At 30.6% G+C, this 17,691-nt stretch overlaps 2 protein-coding genes across 2 annotated transcripts; one reads left to right on the plus strand and one right to left on the minus strand.

Annotated features, from left to right (window-relative positions):
* Nucleotides 1–462: 462 nt before the first annotated feature.
* On the minus strand, nucleotides 463–7,726 carry LOC114409468 (ATP-dependent 6-phosphofructokinase 5, chloroplastic-like). Its single transcript, XM_028372948.1, has 13 exons — nucleotides 7,312–7,726; nucleotides 6,449–6,539; nucleotides 5,353–5,426; nucleotides 5,003–5,114; nucleotides 4,565–4,660; nucleotides 4,336–4,437; nucleotides 4,143–4,217; nucleotides 3,706–3,846; nucleotides 3,492–3,608; nucleotides 3,306–3,410; nucleotides 3,028–3,108; nucleotides 1,912–2,040; nucleotides 463–959 (listed from the first exon to the last, which is right to left on the minus strand). Exons 1-13 carry the CDS (start codon nucleotides 7,683–7,685, stop codon nucleotides 792–794), a joined length of 1,665 nt encoding a protein of 554 aa, XP_028228749.1. The 5' UTR covers nucleotides 7,686–7,726; the 3' UTR covers nucleotides 463–791.
* A 5,705-nt stretch (nucleotides 7,727–13,431) lies between these two features.
* On the plus strand, nucleotides 13,432–14,689 carry LOC114400293. The gene is made up of 3 exons (XM_028362718.1): nucleotides 13,432–13,476; nucleotides 13,579–13,655; nucleotides 13,937–14,689. Exons 1-3 carry the CDS (start codon nucleotides 13,437–13,439, stop codon nucleotides 14,537–14,539), a joined length of 720 nt encoding a protein of 239 aa, XP_028218519.1. The 5' UTR covers nucleotides 13,432–13,436; the 3' UTR covers nucleotides 14,540–14,689.
* The last annotated feature ends 3,002 nt before the right edge of the window (nucleotides 14,690–17,691 follow it).

Genomic DNA, 17,691 nt, shown 5'->3' on the forward strand with positions numbered 1-17,691 from the left:
AAAATCTTTTACTTTAATTTACTTTGATCATACCACTCAGTATATGAATGAACTGGCTTAAGGTTGTTTCTTATTAATAAGAGGTTTAATTTATATTTGAGTTCTGATAGAATTATTTCAGTAGAAAGATACATATGATCTTGACTATTTTTTTTTTTACTTTGCCCATAAATTCTTGAATAACTCTTGCATTAGTATTGTATATTTAAATCCTCCATTAATTCATGTAACACAGCTTAAATTAAAACATAATATTATCTTCGTCACACGTTCTCATTTTATTTCACATACCCATTACTCTTTTCAGTCTTCCTACAAAAATGCAAAGAGACCAAGGTAAAAGGGTAACTAGTAAACTCTAATTTGCATGATTGTTCTCAACGAAAGTTACTATACTAAAGTCGTAAATCAAAAGAAATGGAAACACTAAGATAACAGAACCAAAATATGAATGGTGCTGGATTGGAATATTGGCATCAGAGTCTTGAAACATATATTCAATAGACTTCCAATATTATAATACTCTATATTTACAACAAATGCCACAAAATCAAGCAAATAATGCTCTGTCATTCCTCTCAAATTTCATTTTGAATGCAATTGGAAGACTATGAATTTGCCATGCTATAAAAATTTGAATGAGGGAATGTCATCCTCGGTATTATTTTCCACTAATGATATCATGTTGGGTATATTAACCAAAAATACTTTTTTGAAGCTATCTTCCTATGATATACTCTACGGAAGCCTGAATTCCCAAGCCTCATGAATGTATTAAAATGGGAAAATAATCAAATGAAATCGGGTTGGCCTGTTGAAGTTAAGCAACGATGCCACATTCTACTGTTAGGGTCCACTAATTTGGGATGAGATATCACTTCGGGGATGGGAAAGTAAGCATAGTGTGTGTTACAAGAGCCTACTGTAATGCCACTAAATCCAGCAAATGCACCATGAACCTGCAATACAAAAGCTATGAATCAATATCAAGTGACTAATGTACAATACTACACATAAGACGTACTTTTAATTGGAGATGTTGAATTGTATGCAATTTGTGCTTGAGAAATAGTACTCATATCAAGGTCATATATACCCAATAATCATAAACTAGAGAAAGAATTAAAATGTAGTTGACTCCGTAATCTCAAAACCATCACCATATTTATTGAGTCTATTCTCCAATAGAGCTTGAGTATATTATCGATCTGCTACTCCAGAAATTTCTTAAGGATTTATAACATCACCATATTAACCTTTCAAAAATTTTGCCACCAAATTAGTCCTTCAAAAATTTAATCTGTCACAAAATTATTCCCTCAAAGATTCATTTCTGCTACCACTTTAGTCTTCTAGAAAGACAAATACGGTGAAATTTTAAATCTTTGAGACTAATTTGGTGACAAGTTTATCGGAGTACTAATATGATAGCATTTTTAGATCTTTTGAGAGACTTATTTAGTGACCAATTTTTTTTATTTAATATGGCTAATTAAGAGTGTAACTTTGAATGATCAAATTGAGGATTTCCTCCACATATATTGAGTCGAACAAAGAACAAAAAAGATGAGTGGAGGCAATATGATTACAGGGTAATTCAATCCCTCTTTGATGTTAGAGTCTTATTTTATGGGACTGAAACTCCAAATGAATCTGATATTTGATTAATATTCGCATACTTTATATCTTTCTCTGAGAGAAAGTAGATCAATATGAACATAGTAACTTAGATTGAAAACTATATTCTCCATTCTTTTAGTTTGGTGAACTATAAACATAATCTAGAAGTTCCTAGCTTTATTGATAAGAAATTGAGAATAAAAGGCCAATAAACTGCCTATGAGAAACAATAACAAAAAGTGAAATCATATATATGCAACAGGAAAATGATAGAGAAGGAGAGAGACTAACAGCATTTTGTCCAAGTACAGTGCATAAAATTCCATCAGAAGCATTTGCTCGACATGCACGGATCATGTACGTTGGATCGATATATTTAACGTCAGCATGAACACCAATTTCCTTGAAGTATTTTTTCGTCTGAAATAAAGCAGTTGTTGGCATGAAACACTGATTTAAAAAATTTAAATGAAGACAGATATCTGCATTATAGAATATGCAACAGAAACCATACTCAAAGAGTAAAAAACACAATGCTAAGCATTGTACCTCAAAAAAGGCGGTTGAGTTTTAGCTTTAACAGAAATAAAAGTAGGACAGCAGCTCAATATCATAACTAAGTTCAAAACTGCTTCATGTCTAGCTCATTTCAAAAAGCATCCATGCATTAACTTAGTTATTTTGCCCAAAACATATTATTCAGTACTTAAGAAAGGAAAAAAAACTTCATCTAACATTTTCATATAACTCACATGATCCAAGCTTTAATAAGATGTGTTTGTGAGCAAATTTTTTCCATTTTTTGCCAAAATTATTATGCTTAAAAGGGAAAATAGCTGCTTTTTTCCAAAATAATAACTTGTTAAGTGGTTACCAATAACCAACTTACCCATGATCTTGACCATTAGAAAAGAGGAAGCTATAATCAAAGATTCAATTTGTGGCATGATTACCCTGGATACATATATAGTAATGTAGGCAACTGGAAGGATATTAAGCTGCAGTGTTTCTTTGGAGAACTAAAACCACCTTTGGTAGACAGCATGGAGCTTCTTTTCTAGAATTTCACTTCTTAAAGTGGGAGAAGGGATTTGAACACAAAAAGAATATTTACAAAATCAACTTTCCTTTTCAATACATTTAGAGACCAAAAGCACAAGTAAAATTGACACATTTCCTAGATGATAGGCATAGACAAAAATATAAAATACCTTTGGGTTACGTTTGTGGAGAAAATACAAATTATAAATGAGCTATTCCACAAGCTTAGATTTTCTTTCTTATATTTGATTTGAAATTTAATTCATGAAAAACAAAAAAGCAACATATATATATATATATATATCTATTTTTTATCCAGTCTCAACCCATTTGTATTGTAAGCATCATAAACAAATAATAACAAACCTCTTGTTGGGTATATACACCAATATCTCGAAATACAGTGTTTCCAGAATTATCAGTAGCATTAGTTTTTTGAAGCAAATTCTGCATCAAGAAGACATATCAGTTAACAAGTATAAATTTATAATTCTATGTCAGAATGTAGCAATCTTCAAATAAATAAATTAAAAAAATAGCACTGCTCATTTTTTTACTGATTGACATACCATGAGAGCAGAACTTTAATAGTGCAAGTGTTGTGGATTTATTATTTGTGAAAATAATTACATAATTTATATCACCTGTCCAGCTCTCTCTGCCACACAGACTACAGCTGATCCTTTTGTTTCTATAAGGTACTTGAGATAACTCAACACTCCACGAGGTCCATGTAAATTGAAAGGAACCTTTGAACCACAACAAGAACTTGCATCAGTATATCAGTATGACAAAGAAAGAGTGTTCTGACCAATTTTTATCATATATACCTCAGGAATCAGACATATGTCAATCTGTCCACTAGCTAAGGTAGCATGCATTGCTATGAATCCACTGTCACGGCCCATCAATTTCACAATACCAATTCCATGATATGCACTATGTGCCTAATAAAATGAGGGAAGATATGTAAATATTGTAATATTTACCAACATGAAAATATCACTGTTTAGTAAAATCGACTCAGAATGTCAAGTAATTTACCTCAATGTATGCCGAATTTATTGCTCTTTGTGCTTCCTCAACCGCAGTATCGAAGCCAAAAGTTTTGTCCATCAATAGAATATCATTGTCTATAGTTTTAGGCACTCCAATTACAGATACCTTAAGCCGTCTTTTACAGCACTGAATGGAAAAAAAAAATCATTAGAGACTCAGGACAAGCTTGGATATTCTAATAGCATGCAAAATCTGTCAATATTATATCACACATAATGCAAATCTCAAAACAACTGTCTAACATACACTTTAATGTTAACATTAAGTAATCAGAAAGTAAATGGCAGTGAGTAAAACCAATTACTAGAAAATAATCTTCTTTGTAAACTCCTAGATATGTTTTGTCACAAAAGAACTCACATGGATCACAAAATGATCCAACTGAATGTGATCAATTAATACAGAGATAAAGGATTAACAACCTCATTGTGAATTGCATTTGCACCAGCATGTGTGCCATTTCCACCCAACACAAAGAGCATGTTGATCCCTCTTTCCTGAAATCCATAACTTGCACGTCAAACAAATGACAGTAAATATAGTACCCAGAATAAAAAAATAAACTTTTTTCTGCAAAATCATGAATTTTGTCAATAGAATGCATCAATAGACCACCTTCAAATTGTCCACAATTTCACTGACTCCAGGTCCTCCACGTGAAACTCCTAATAGGCTTCCACCTGAAAGATGAATATTCTGAACCACTTTCCTTGACAGCTGCAAATGAAATCCAAATATTGTAAGCATTCATTAAGAAGAAAAGTTCAATAGATTTGCAATATATCTTTAGTTAAATCAAATGATATTTAGACCAAAATCAGCAAGGAGGGAAGCGTGAGATTACTGGAACTTCTGTCAGCTCTTTGTCTGAAAATCCACGATAACCAAAAGGAATACCCACAATCTTTGTTACACCATATATTTCGAGTGTGATTACAATCTGCAGCACATCAAATATTGAATCAAACATTGAGAAACAATTTAATGACCATAAAAACTAGAGCTGGTTTACAAAGAAACCCAAACTAGAAATATCCTAAATAGTAAATAACTAGATATGAAAGCAAGGAATATATTTCAGGTTTGTTTGACAATAACTTAGGCAGTATTTCACTGCCCAGAGAATTTAGTGACAACATATTGCTGAGATGGCACAGTCAATGCAAGTTAAAATGTGACATTTCTCTAATAACTTTTGCTGCCTTAACTTTATTGCAAAGCTTAAATATTTAATCTAAAATTTATCAAAGCTATATGAGTAACAATTTCACATCAAACTAACTTGTCTGATGACATCATTAAGACCAGGGCAGAGCCCCCCACAAGTAACAATTGCAGCCTTTACTTCTTCCGGATGAAAGTATATCTTTTCCCGAGGTCCAGCTCGATGAACCCTAAAAAGGATTTTATACAAGAAAAAGATTAGTTAAGAAACATTTTTGATTGATGAGTTCTTAGTGCTACTTACTGAAAAAATACATCCTCTATCCATCACAAATTTCAAACCAACCTTCCAAGTCCCAATAAAAAGTACTCCATTGTTTTTAATATAGAAACATTACTATCTTTTAGAGTGGCATATCATAATCAATCACTATATTTCATATTTGAATTGTGAAATAAAATATTTACCATTGTTCCACCCAATTACAACCAGGATCAATGCACTCAGCGCCAGCAGATGTAGGTGATGAGTAGTATATTGTCTGAGAGATCAAAGCAAACGGAAATTAACATTCAGAACTGTCAACACTTGTATCAGAAACTTAATAGAATAAGATCATCAACTAAAATCCAACACAAGCATTTCCCTGCTCTTCAATTGTATTTACAAAAGACATTCCAATGCAAGAATGAGTTGAAAATGCAAAAACTGTTTCCTCTTGCAAGACAAATATTGGCCTTAGTGTGATAATAAACATGTGATGTGTTGATGACAGAAAGACAGTATTTCAAGCAACTAACCAGGAAATACAGTCAAACTCTTAAGTTGTCAATTCATATTATTAAATTAGTATTAACAAGTGCCCACAAAGAGAACTAGTTTGATTCAAAATCAGTGAAGGCAACAATATTAGTCCAAATATCATGGCTAAAGAAAAAATACAACACATTGACAACAAAGGAAACCTGAAATTGGTGATACATGTGGTTTCAAATTGTGGACTGCATCACCTGATGCAGCCGCAATATTACGATCGCGGCAGTGTCTGCAATTGCAATTGCACTGTTTTTGAATATCGCACTGTTTTTGAATATCACAGAAAACTTCACAATGCAACACCGCAGGTGGAAACAGACACATGGAATGCCATGTGTTTTATAGTTCTAACACAATTAGTTTTTCATTCTTCCTCTTTCTTTATTTGTAGATTTATACGAAATTTTGAAGGGTTAGATATTTAGTAAAATGACAATGAGCTAGTAACGAGGGAGAGGTGGAATTTGGGAGGGAGAACAAGAGATGCAGAATGTTTAAAATGGGTCAAGATGAATTATATTTGGTGCAAACATAAAGTAAATTCACACTGCAACGGCCACAATAAGCATCACAACACAATAGCCGCAATTGCAGTGGCTGCATTTGCGAACGCAACCGCAATTTGAAACATGAATGCAACAAAGATTCACAGAAAATAGTATCAACGGTAATAACATCAAGCAAGCTAAATACCTCTTCATAATCAATTTAAATTCAAACAACATGAAGGGTGAATGAGACACACACCTTAAGAAGCACTCTGTCATTGTCATTAATATATCCATGCCAATCCTCATCCAAAGGATAATTACCAGGAAAGTCACTAGTCGTAGGATTTCTACCACAGTCACAGACATAACCAAAAAAGAAGAAAAAAATTGCAGTTAAAACACATCAACGAAGGAAAAAAACTTTTTTTAAATATATTTTGTTAGTCGGAGAATCAGAGTTTTACCTTGATAATGTAGCATAACTTTGTTACATGAATTATTAGAGTGAAACTCCAATTCAGATTAAAAGATTCATGCTAAAAACATCTAGAGAACTACATCTAAGTATTGTTCGTGTTCTCTTCCAATCAGAATTGGAGTTTTACCTGGATAATCTGTGTAATAAATGTTTGCATTAAAGAATTATGCAGATTACAAAAGTTAAATTCCAATTTTGATGAGAAACACACTTAATGTAATCCAAACTAACGTGTACAAATCGGGATCCCCTAATCCGTATGTCCATACGGACTAGGTTGGATCCCGATACAAAAACATTCAATAAAACAGACTAAAGTGCACACATCGGGATCCCAAGTCTGTATGATAATCATTAGTCCATATAGACCAGGTTGGATCCCGATACAAAAACATTTAACAAGACAGATTAAAGTGTACACATTGGGATCCCCAAGTCTGTATGATAATTATTAGTCCATAAGGACCGGGTTGGATCCCGATACAAAAACATTCAACAAAATAGACTAAAGTGTACACATCCGGATCCCCTGTCCATATGATAATTGTCTTAAAATTATTAGTCCATATGGACTGGGTTGTATTCCGCTACAAAAACATTCAACAAAAGAGACTAAAATCCACAAGTAGAGACGAACCAACCTCATGTTGGGAGAGAACGTAGAGGGCATAGAAACTGCATCCGGAAAGATATCAGTGACATGGGGGAGTCTGAAACGGTCTTCAAAGTCGTCCTTGAACTTGGTTTTCCAATCAGGGTCGCTGAAATCAATTGCGGAGTTGTTGGACTCGGAGGAAGTTGAACTTTTACTCTTAACCTTGGCAAAGACGCTAGCCACTCTGGTAGGAACTGCCAATGCCTTGAAACGAGAATTGGAGTCATTAAAGGCGTAGGAGCAACGGGTTGAAGAAGCTGTTAGGCCATGAAGAGTGATCATATGCGACATGCTACCCATCAAAAAACAGGGGTTTGCGGAGAGTGATGAATCAAATACAAAAGTTGTTGTTTGTGGCATGCGGTCACGTAAATGAAATCACGTGAAACAAACGAGAGAGACAACCTTTGTAGTGCTAACGATGGCAATTTGGTGTGTACTTTACTGTTGTGTTATGTAGAATCTTCAATGGAAAGTTTGTTACTTCCTTTTCATTAATTTTCAAGCTCTACTGCTTAAGCCTTTATTTATTTATTTTCTACTTTTCACGTTCAACTAGTATTTTTGTCAAAAAGATAAATATTTATTTGTACACCGTTAAAATTTATAATAAATGAATACTAATAAGTACGAGTTATATTATAAATAAAATTTAAAACATTTTTTTTTAAAAAAAAATATTGAAACTCAACTAAGAAATAAAGATGAAAAGAATATATTAAAAGATATAAGTGATCAAAACATTAAATCTACAGTTAAAGATAACCAAAGAGTAATTTAAGATGACTGAGAAAGATAATTTTGATCTAATTTTTCAATTAAATTTTTAAAAATTACAAAGTGTAATCTAAAGAAAAAAAATAAAAAAAATAAAATTAAATGTTCAATATATAAGATCATGATAAGGCATATAACTCAACTAGTATATTAGTCTATGCATTGTAAAAAAAATGTTAATTTATTTAATTATAATTTAAAATGATAAATATTTTTAAATATAAATCATATTATAATTATTTTTAATAAATTAAATATTTTTTAACATCTAAATTATATTTTAGATTCATGATCATTAATTTATATTATGATACAATGTTCCTTATAATTGTTGATCATTTTTAAAAAAAATGAAATTGAAATTTAAACTAAAGATATTAAAAATGCATCTAAGATTGAAAGATGAGAAATTCAAAAATTCCTAAAATTACTCTTTCATCAAAAACATCTAAAAACGCTTTAGAAGCAGTTATTCTTCAAACGGACCATTTTTAAGAGATTTTTTTTTTTTGCAACAAGAATGGTTTTAAATATTTTTCTTATCGTAATTCGTAAGCTTTTATCTCTTTCGTTTCATCCTTTTCATTCTTGTTCAAGAAATTTGGATTTTGATATATTTTTTTTAAAAGATCAATAGTTAAAAATAATGCTGTATTGCAATATAAATTACATGCTTTTCTTAAATCTAAAATTTAATTTGTATTTTAAAAAAACATTTATTCATAATTATAATTTAATTTATATATTTAAAAGTATTAATTTATTATAATATAATAGTAGATAGTAAGTTTTTTTATAAATATTTTTTACAACTTTTATATATAAAAAAATATTTTAGTGGAAAATAGTTCAAATTAATTAAGAATTTAATCAGAATATATAAAAAATATAAAAACATTTTATGTTGTTATTTAGTCATATTTAAATAAAATTAATTTTAATAGATAATTATAACAATAAATTATTTTTCATTATGAATTTTTTTTTGTGTGGTATGTTTGTTAACATTTATAAACTACTTTAAAAAATCATACGTGGAGTATCAGTGTAAATATCTTTACATTGATAATGTATTAAAACTAAACAATTTATTTTTTGATAACTCATTTTTAAAAAATACTGAAATAATTATTTTCTTTAAAGAACTAAAATAAAACATGTTATTCTTTATGCATTGTTTGCTCGATATCTCTTTCTTTTCTTTTAAGATTTGTATTCAAAAGGTAATAATATATTTTTTCTATGATGCAAAGATTTTAACACATTTAACTAATTAAAAATTATCCTAAATTTATTTTTTAAATTAACTAATAAATTAACAATTTTATCATATAAATTATTATTATATGTAATAATTTATGATAAAAATATTACCGATACAACATTTAAAATATTCTTTTAAAAACTCATTTGTGATGGGATGATAATATATTCTTTTTGATTGCGAATTTCGAATATATATTGATTAATATCAGTTTTTCTAATGCCATTACAAAATACTGGATCGAATACATATTATTAACTCCATTGTGAACTACCGAACATGTGGATTAACTTATATGATTATTAATCATCTACTTAATATATTGATAGTTCTACGAGACGAGTAGGATGGCCTCGTATAAAAGATATGTGTGTCTCTACCAAAAACTACTCCATTGTGATTTTCTTTTTGAGTGAAAACAACAAAAAAACAAAGAGAAAAACCACTTTCTAACAAAAGCAACACTGGAATTAGATAAGACAATTGTTAAATTGCAGAGGATAAAAGTAGGAAAAAATGATAAGAAATTTATTTATTAAATTAATAATATAAAAGATTTTAATCTTTTGAAATACTTAGAAACATTTAATGAAATACATTAAATGTTTTTAGAACTTTGATTTATATCTTTAAAATACTCGATAGAAAGACAAATATGATAAATAACATTTTTTATTGATAAATATTAATTATTAGTTATTAACCATAACATTTTTCTCATGTAATGTAATTTACCTTATATTGCTAAATGTAAACAAGACTTTTTCCAATTAGAGAATCTCGTGATCAAATTGGCATTCTAATTAATGACAGTTACATCTCACACCATAAGACTGATCCAACAAAAATACCTTTCAAATATTTATTTGGTCACTTTTTGAAGAGAGCAGCCACCCTAACCTACCAACCACAACGCTGTTGAACAAGTCTGTAAAGGAAGCCAACTATTAAACTTGTTTGGTTATCTACAAACGTGAAAAATGTGGGAAACTCATTAACCTACAACTCAGTTCAGACAAATACACAACTTAGAGAATGAGAGTGTGAGACTATCACTTTCCTATGACGTAGAATGGAAAATTTATACTTTCCAATACATAAAGAGAAGTAATGTGAGTGTTAAATTCGATTGAAAGTTGGATATGAATAATTGAAATCCAAACATACTAAAAAAATTCCTTTCACAAGCATCTCAAGCTTCAATCTTTTTATCTTTACCGGTATACTTATCTTCTTAACAACTTATCTCCCCGTTTATCATTATTATCTCTAAATTGAATTTCAATGTTTTTTTTATAAAAATAATAGAGATTTATCAATAGTTTAAAATAAGCTTATCTCACCATTTTAATTGTTGATTGTAGATAAAAAAAAGATATAATTCAAAGATATTTATTTATTGTATATTTAATTACAATGTAATTTGAATATTTAAAATATATTTATTTATTGTAAATTATAATCATATAAAATGTATTTGAAACATTTAAGTATATTATTAATTATAATTATGATTATAATATAATTTATATATTTAAAAATATTTATTTATTATAAGTGCTAGTGATATAAAAAATACTTATCTCCAAAACACGAGTTTGACATAAATTTTTATGTTTTACTAGTACACATAGATATTTCTTTGTGATTTTTCTAATAATTTATGATCTTTATTGGTATAATTTACTATGAACATGTCTAAAGTTTGGTTTATGTTAATTTTCAATATGTTTGAAATTTTATTTTATTGTGGTTGTTAAATATATTTACTAATTATTGGATATCTAGCTCCAAATTTGAATGTTTTATAAAAATAAAATAATAAAATAATCTTTAAAAAAATCATGTCAAACTCAATTTAATTTTAATTACTGTAAGACTTACTTAAAAATTTAGTGAGTGATGGGTCGTAAACATGGATAAGACAAATTATAATCTCTTACTAATGATAAACCATGAGTATATCTTATCGTATTTCACTCAATCTTAAATATGGTTACTATAATCTATAGTGACGGGGTTGTGATGGTAAGTATAAAAAATATTAATTTTAACTAAAATATAGTTGAAGATAAAATTGTAGGTATATGTTAAAGTATTTTTCCGATAGCCTTAAATATCGTAACTAAAATTAAAATCTACAGTTACGAATACCAAGCTGTAGGTATAGCGAATTATATACAACAAAATCAAATGTTAGTTGGAATAGGCTTATTGTGATGTACCTACGATTTTGTTTATTCACATTTTTCCGTTGTCACCAGATGACTTATTCCCTATAGTGACATCTCAAAATTTGTATGAAACTCACTATGGGTTGTCTCAAGAGGAAGAAGAAAATGAAACAAAAAAGAGAATAGAGAAGAAAGGAACTCACCATCACTAAGGAAGCAACTATGGAACTCCAAAAGAAGGAAAGAGGTGCTCCTGGAATAGATGATTATGATTCTTCTTCAACCTCTTAAGAGTAGAATGACTTGAGGAAGAAGAGAAGCGATAATAAAGGTTTTAACTTAATGTTTTTAGAATTCTCAGGGGTTTAGGAAGGGTTTTACTGACTTTTCCCTCTCTTAGACTTTGCTAGATACACTCCTTCCTTCACTTATTTCAAAAGCCCAACTATTAAGGCCCAAACTACAAGAAAGACAAACATTCCTTAAAACACATAATCTCACTTCTATATTTTACCAAATTAATTATTTATAATATAAATTAAATGTAATCTCTCTTATATTTTAATTAAAATACTTAGTCAGACAATTAGAAAAACAGTGCGTCACAGTATTGTTACTCATACCTCATTATTTGTTTTTTTTATATATACATTAATTTTAAATTTATCAGGATGTGATTTTCAATTGTATATATGCACACAATTTATTTGAAAACATTATTGCTATGTAATTTTAGCAATAATGTTTCGCAAACAAGCGAACCAGATATTTATATAAATTCCCCAAAATGATCATAGACAGATCAATTCAAAGCTCTAGATAAAAACCTCCATAAACTCTCCTTTCGTTCCTCGATCTCGAACTTATATGGTCCATAAACCCTAGCGACGATCCATTTTTTTTCTTTCTTTCTTTCTTATTCCTTAATTTGAAAGGGACATCGAACCAAATCTCATAAGCATTAGCATTACATGAATGTATTGCAAAGCAAAGTTTCTGGTTTTTTAGATATACATATCTACATTCTTATGCTATAAATTAAAATACATAACATAAAAAAAATAATAAGAGTCTTATTCTCTTTTCTTTTTCAATTAGAATTTTTCAATTTTTTTTTCAAATTTGTATTTCACTCACTAATCTCAACTAGAGGTACAATTTTTTTTCTCTCAATCATCTCATACTCCATTTTATCAATAGTTTAAATAACCCGATATTATAATTTATATAAATTATTTATTATAATCTATGCACTATCAGTATAAAAAATAAAACAATTAGTGCATAATCATTTTTCTGTTATTATAAATCACAAACATAACTTATATTATATATTTAAGAATTTTAAGTACATAACAACTTGTATGCACAAAATAGTGATTCGTGATAAATTAGTTTGCCAGGAATGTTAATAATGGAATTCGCAAGAAGGAAGCAATGTATATTAATTATTATGACACTGTTACACGGTGAATGGCATGATTTCATTGGCTTGAATAGGTTCCTTTTAACTAACCTTAAAAATCCGAGGGAAAGGTACACATCCAAGGAAGACACATCAAACATGTGGGTGTTGCACCCTATTATTGATTGTGCTTTAAGGGCAACCCAACCAGTGCCTTATTTATTCCTTCCACGTAAAGCACAATTTGTCTCTTCTTAACGTTCATGCACACCCAAATCACATACTAAAACAGTTAGAGCTATTTGGCGCCTAAATTTGCATGAGCCAAGGGAAACACAGCCTCTTACTATCACATTTTCTCTAAGCACCCTAATGTGTGTCATATTCCTTACATATTGTCACAAGCCCCATATCAGCACTGTCCAAATCACATTGCTGGCATATAAATTCCACATATTTGATGCTGCTAGTGCAAGCACCAACTATACAACATGGGTCATGAAGGAGAATACACCGAGGCAGATATCCTAGGTGCAGTGATTACACTCTATTCTAATCAAAGTCTTTATTAATTTTCATATTCCTCAAACTTTTGCTGATAAAACTATTAATGCATTTTACTTACATATGCAGATTTATCAGCAGAGAATTGCCAAGATTTGGAATTTGACAGCAGTACTTGGCTCAGTTCAACGCTGGACTCACAAAAAGTTTGACTTCTTTCTAGTTTCAAAAGTTACACAGTTGAATTAAACTCGAACTAAGGTTTTAAACTGTTGTAGCGATAGATGTTTCATCGCATTTCTTGATATTGCGAGAAATTGCAGATAAATGCAGGCAATATTGTGGTTACAATTGCAGTTGTGAACACTCTTAAAAAGTTGAAGTTGTGGCTAAAACCTCGATCGGAGACCCTTTTTTAAGACCTTGACTCAAACATATATATTGAGCATGATTTTTCTGATTATTCCATCATTGATTTGAACTGCAGCAGAAAACTGAAAACGGTAAACGGGACTGCCATTACGTGAAGAACAATTGGAACATCCTCGCAGTTCCTATTTCGGCAGAGGAGCTGAAGATACGAAGTGAGCTAGGAATGCAGATTGAGAGGGACTTAGAAGAAGAGATCAAGGAGGGTATATACCACCTTGCTCTTCGGTTGCACCGGATTTACCAGCAGAAGAAGGAAAGAAGTGCAAAAGAAGCATGTGAACTCTACAATAAACAAGCTAGGGCAGTTTCTGAAGTGAACATAAGCATAAGAATGGAAGGAGCAACTAAAGTTGAAATTAAAGAGATCAACAAAGAAGCAGCTGAAAAGGATTCACGGAATTCTAGACCACAAAATGTGAAGGAAGTGAAGAAGGTTGATTGGGTGAAGACCCTCAGAGCAGGTTCAAGCCCTGTTTGTGCTACAAGATCATCATGTGTCAGCTCAAAGAATAAGAATAAAAAGTTAGGCACTGACCCTAATGTTTTCTCCAACTGGAAAATTCATGGTGGGAGGGGAAAGAATGCTGGTTCTACCGAGCTAGTAAAACAGAATGCAAGTGTGGACAAGAAGATACTTCAATTGGTGTGGAAGGTTTGAAGATCTTTGTAATTTGATTCGTGATTTCTAAGGCTTTGATTGCATAAATAATAGTAATATAGTTCGGAATGATTTTTCCCTAAAAACAAATGATGGATAGTGTATTGAAGGAGTGAAAGTTTCTGTAAAGAAATAAAGTATCGATTTGATGTGATGTTTACATATTGAACTTAAAATTGGATTCTTGCTTTCTGTATTCTTCGTTTAACTTCACTTAATTACCTTGCTAAAATGGATCAATTTGGAGTTTGGATAGTTTACACGAAAATCTAGGTTAAAATTTCATTGGTTTTATGGGTGTTTATGATTTTTTTAATAAAAATTAGCGAGTGACAGGATGGAGGGCAGGAACATCCTAACTATGATGACACTAACCTATCAGCCATCAAAGTCTTTCTCCGAATAACATTAATCAAAGAAGCAATACAAACAGTAAAATGGGAGATTAGGCCAAAATCCATAAAAAAAAAAAAAAAAACTATAGAAATCTATAGTTAGGGAGAGCATGGGTGTCTATGATTCGGGTTAACTCAAAAAACCAAACGGAATGGATAAATGATTTGCCTAAACCGAACTATTTTTTTTATTCGGTGATCAATTGTTTTAAAAATTTTGAACCAAACTGTATTTGAATCAATTGAATTATTTTTGGGCACCGAACTGAAACGTATATACGTCTTATGTTTTGATGTACTTTTTTTCAATTGAACTAAACTATTGTTTAATGATGAACTAGTTTTGTTACCGGCTAAAAAGTAGTTCATAAAATGGTTTTCCGAGGATTAGTTTTCTTATAAGCTTTTAAGTAAGTGTTTCCATTGTTTGCATGAGTATTTGCAAGACAATTACTCATTATCTAACAATTATTACTTTATATCCGCATCAACCATTGAAGGGCGTTTCATCATTTTTAATAGCTTGGAAGATTTTGATGTGCATCTCTCAGTAGGCATGGAAGATTCAGCATCGTAAGGATTGCATTGACAACGTATAAAAGAGGCTGAGGCCTATTATGGTTTAATTGAACCAAGCCACTTGGTAAATTGTGACAAATTTAATTAAGCATTTTATGTAGTACTGGCCGAATAATGCCCCACCCTCTGAAGTAATCATACCACACTCTAGAGAGAAAAAATGCATTCAAAGAATAAGTGCTTTAAACATTCCCCATCAAAACCACATCCCTTACACAATGTCACCAATTATATTCCTATGAGCTAAATTCAGAAGAGAAAGGTATCCTATCAAATACAAGTTTCCAAGCAAAAATCACAATTTTCTGAAGAACTCTTCACGATATTCGTCCCTTGCGATAACATGAGAATCTTATAAGCAAATTCAACTCAATATAATCCATTTTGTTCCTTCTTCCACACTCATTTGTCCTCTTCATCCTATAACAATTTTATACTTCGCGTATCATTTTTCATGTCACCCAACAAATCAATCTCCCACTTAAATAGTGATATTTTCCAATCGCATCCCCACGAACGATATCCTTCCCTCTATTTGTTTAATCCGGAATTATTTTTTATAATTCCGGATTTGCCTTTTCTGAAGGCTCCAATATTTTCATGTGTTCCAGATTTATCTTTCTGGAAAATGATTAAATAATAATTATGCGCTGCAGGGTGATTTCGGAATTTTGCAAAGTTAATGGACACGCAGAAAGTATTTTAAGGGATGCAGGAAGCAATTGCCCAAAAACTATCGGCATCCTCTTTCTTGGCCCATGATATTGCAAAAGAAAGCCCAAGTGCCCACCAACCTTAGATATGAAAATTTCATTAGCCGTGTTTGGAAGCTTAGATTCTAGTTAGTGTGATAATTAATTAATAAGTGGAGGCTTCATATTATATATCACATTAATATTTATAAATTGTCTTTTTTTTCTTCCTATTATACTATATTACCTATTATACTTACATTTTTTTTTCTTGTCTTTAACTTATCTTTTTTGCACTCTCTAAATGTTGATTAAAGATTGGTATCCACCAATTATTTTTCCTTCTAATGAACAGAAAGCAACAAGCATACAATTGTTTTAATTGAAACAAAAAAGGATTGAGTTAATATATGTATGAGAGTGGGAGATATAAGGTTAGTTAGGTGATTAAGAAAGAAGAAAAAAGAAGAAAGATGATGTTTAATTTCTGGTTTTAACAAAAACTAATAAACTAACAATTAACATTTGCATATAAATGTTTATTCGAGTTTGGAAACCAATATATTTATGAGAGTGTGGGGGCAATGGAGACCCCAAACATTGGTCTTGGAATCATTGTGAAAGCAAAATGTCATTGTTTGGATATTGGGAACCAGTAGGGACGGCAAATTTAGAGGTCAGCTGCCTCTAATTGTTGGCAGGGATTCTCCATAAGGGACACAAGGTAAGGTGACAAAGCCAAGTTCCTTGGAAACCTTTCTCCTTTTTCCTTTCGAATCATCAAATTTTTGCTTTGGGAAAAGTTTGCAATCCAAACGAATCTATTGCCCGGTCCCTCCTCCTCTTACTTCTCTGCACCTTTCAGTTGACTCTCATCCACAACCATATATAATTCTGCTCTTTTCCCACCTTAATTTTATTTTCTCCTTCACCATTCATTTTCCTATACTTAACAAATTATATATACTTCTATTTACCTGACCAAGAAGGTAAAATAACACTAAATACTTTTTTTTTGTTTAAGCGTTACAACTGGCTTTAATTATCTGGTAAGTATATAACATCTCTCTCTCTCTCTCTCTCTCTCTCTCTCTCTATATATATATATATATATATATATAACAACGAGAGTAATTTGTCAATGATAATATAAGTGTTTTTCCATTCTTGTTGAACCAGCAAGTGACAAGACGAATGATTTCATGTCAACTGCATAATCTAATACTACCACTATACTGGTGTAAATGTGGACTATGAAAAGAGAACTCTGAATTCTTATTGATTATACAAGTTGTCTTAGATTATATGCACTAATCATCATGTAAAACTAGAAATTAAACGGGGAAGTTTGTATTTAATTCAAAGAGATACATGTTTTTATGATTTTACTATCCGCAAAGATGACATCTTTATATTCTATAAATTAGAGTTATGCTAACAATGTGTTTTAAACACACCTGCTATGGAATTATCAAATAAAAAGTTA

Source organism: Glycine soja, chromosome 1 (assembly GCF_004193775.1).
Source record: "Glycine soja cultivar W05 chromosome 1, ASM419377v2, whole genome shotgun sequence".
NCBI lineage: Eukaryota > Viridiplantae > Streptophyta > Magnoliopsida > Fabales > Fabaceae > Glycine > Glycine soja.

What these genes read in the sequence shown, in the direction of transcription:
- LOC114409468 (XM_028372948.1), bottom strand. Translation starts at nt 7,685, where the DNA reads ATGCCACAAACAACAACTTTTGTATTTGATTCATCACTCTCCGCAAAC. An exon ending in ATGACAGAGTGCTTCTTAAG is followed by an intron (nt 5,427 to 6,448) that starts GTGTGTGTCTCA and finishes TTGATCTCTCAG; the next exon opens with ACAATATACTACTCATCACC. An exon ending in TAAATTCGGCATACATTGAG is followed by an intron (nt 3,609 to 3,705) that starts GTAAATTACTTG and finishes TCATTTTATTAG; the next exon opens with GCACATAGTGCATATCATGG.
- LOC114400293 (XM_028362718.1), top strand. Translation starts at nt 13,437, where the DNA reads ATGGGTCATGAAGGAGAATACACCGAGGCAGATATCCTAG. An exon ending in CACCGAGGCAGATATCCTAG is followed by an intron (nt 13,477 to 13,578) that starts GTGCAGTGATTA and finishes TTACATATGCAG; the next exon opens with ATTTATCAGCAGAGAATTGC. An exon ending in CAACGCTGGACTCACAAAAA is followed by an intron (nt 13,656 to 13,936) that starts GTTTGACTTCTT and finishes TTTGAACTGCAG; the next exon opens with CAGAAAACTGAAAACGGTAA.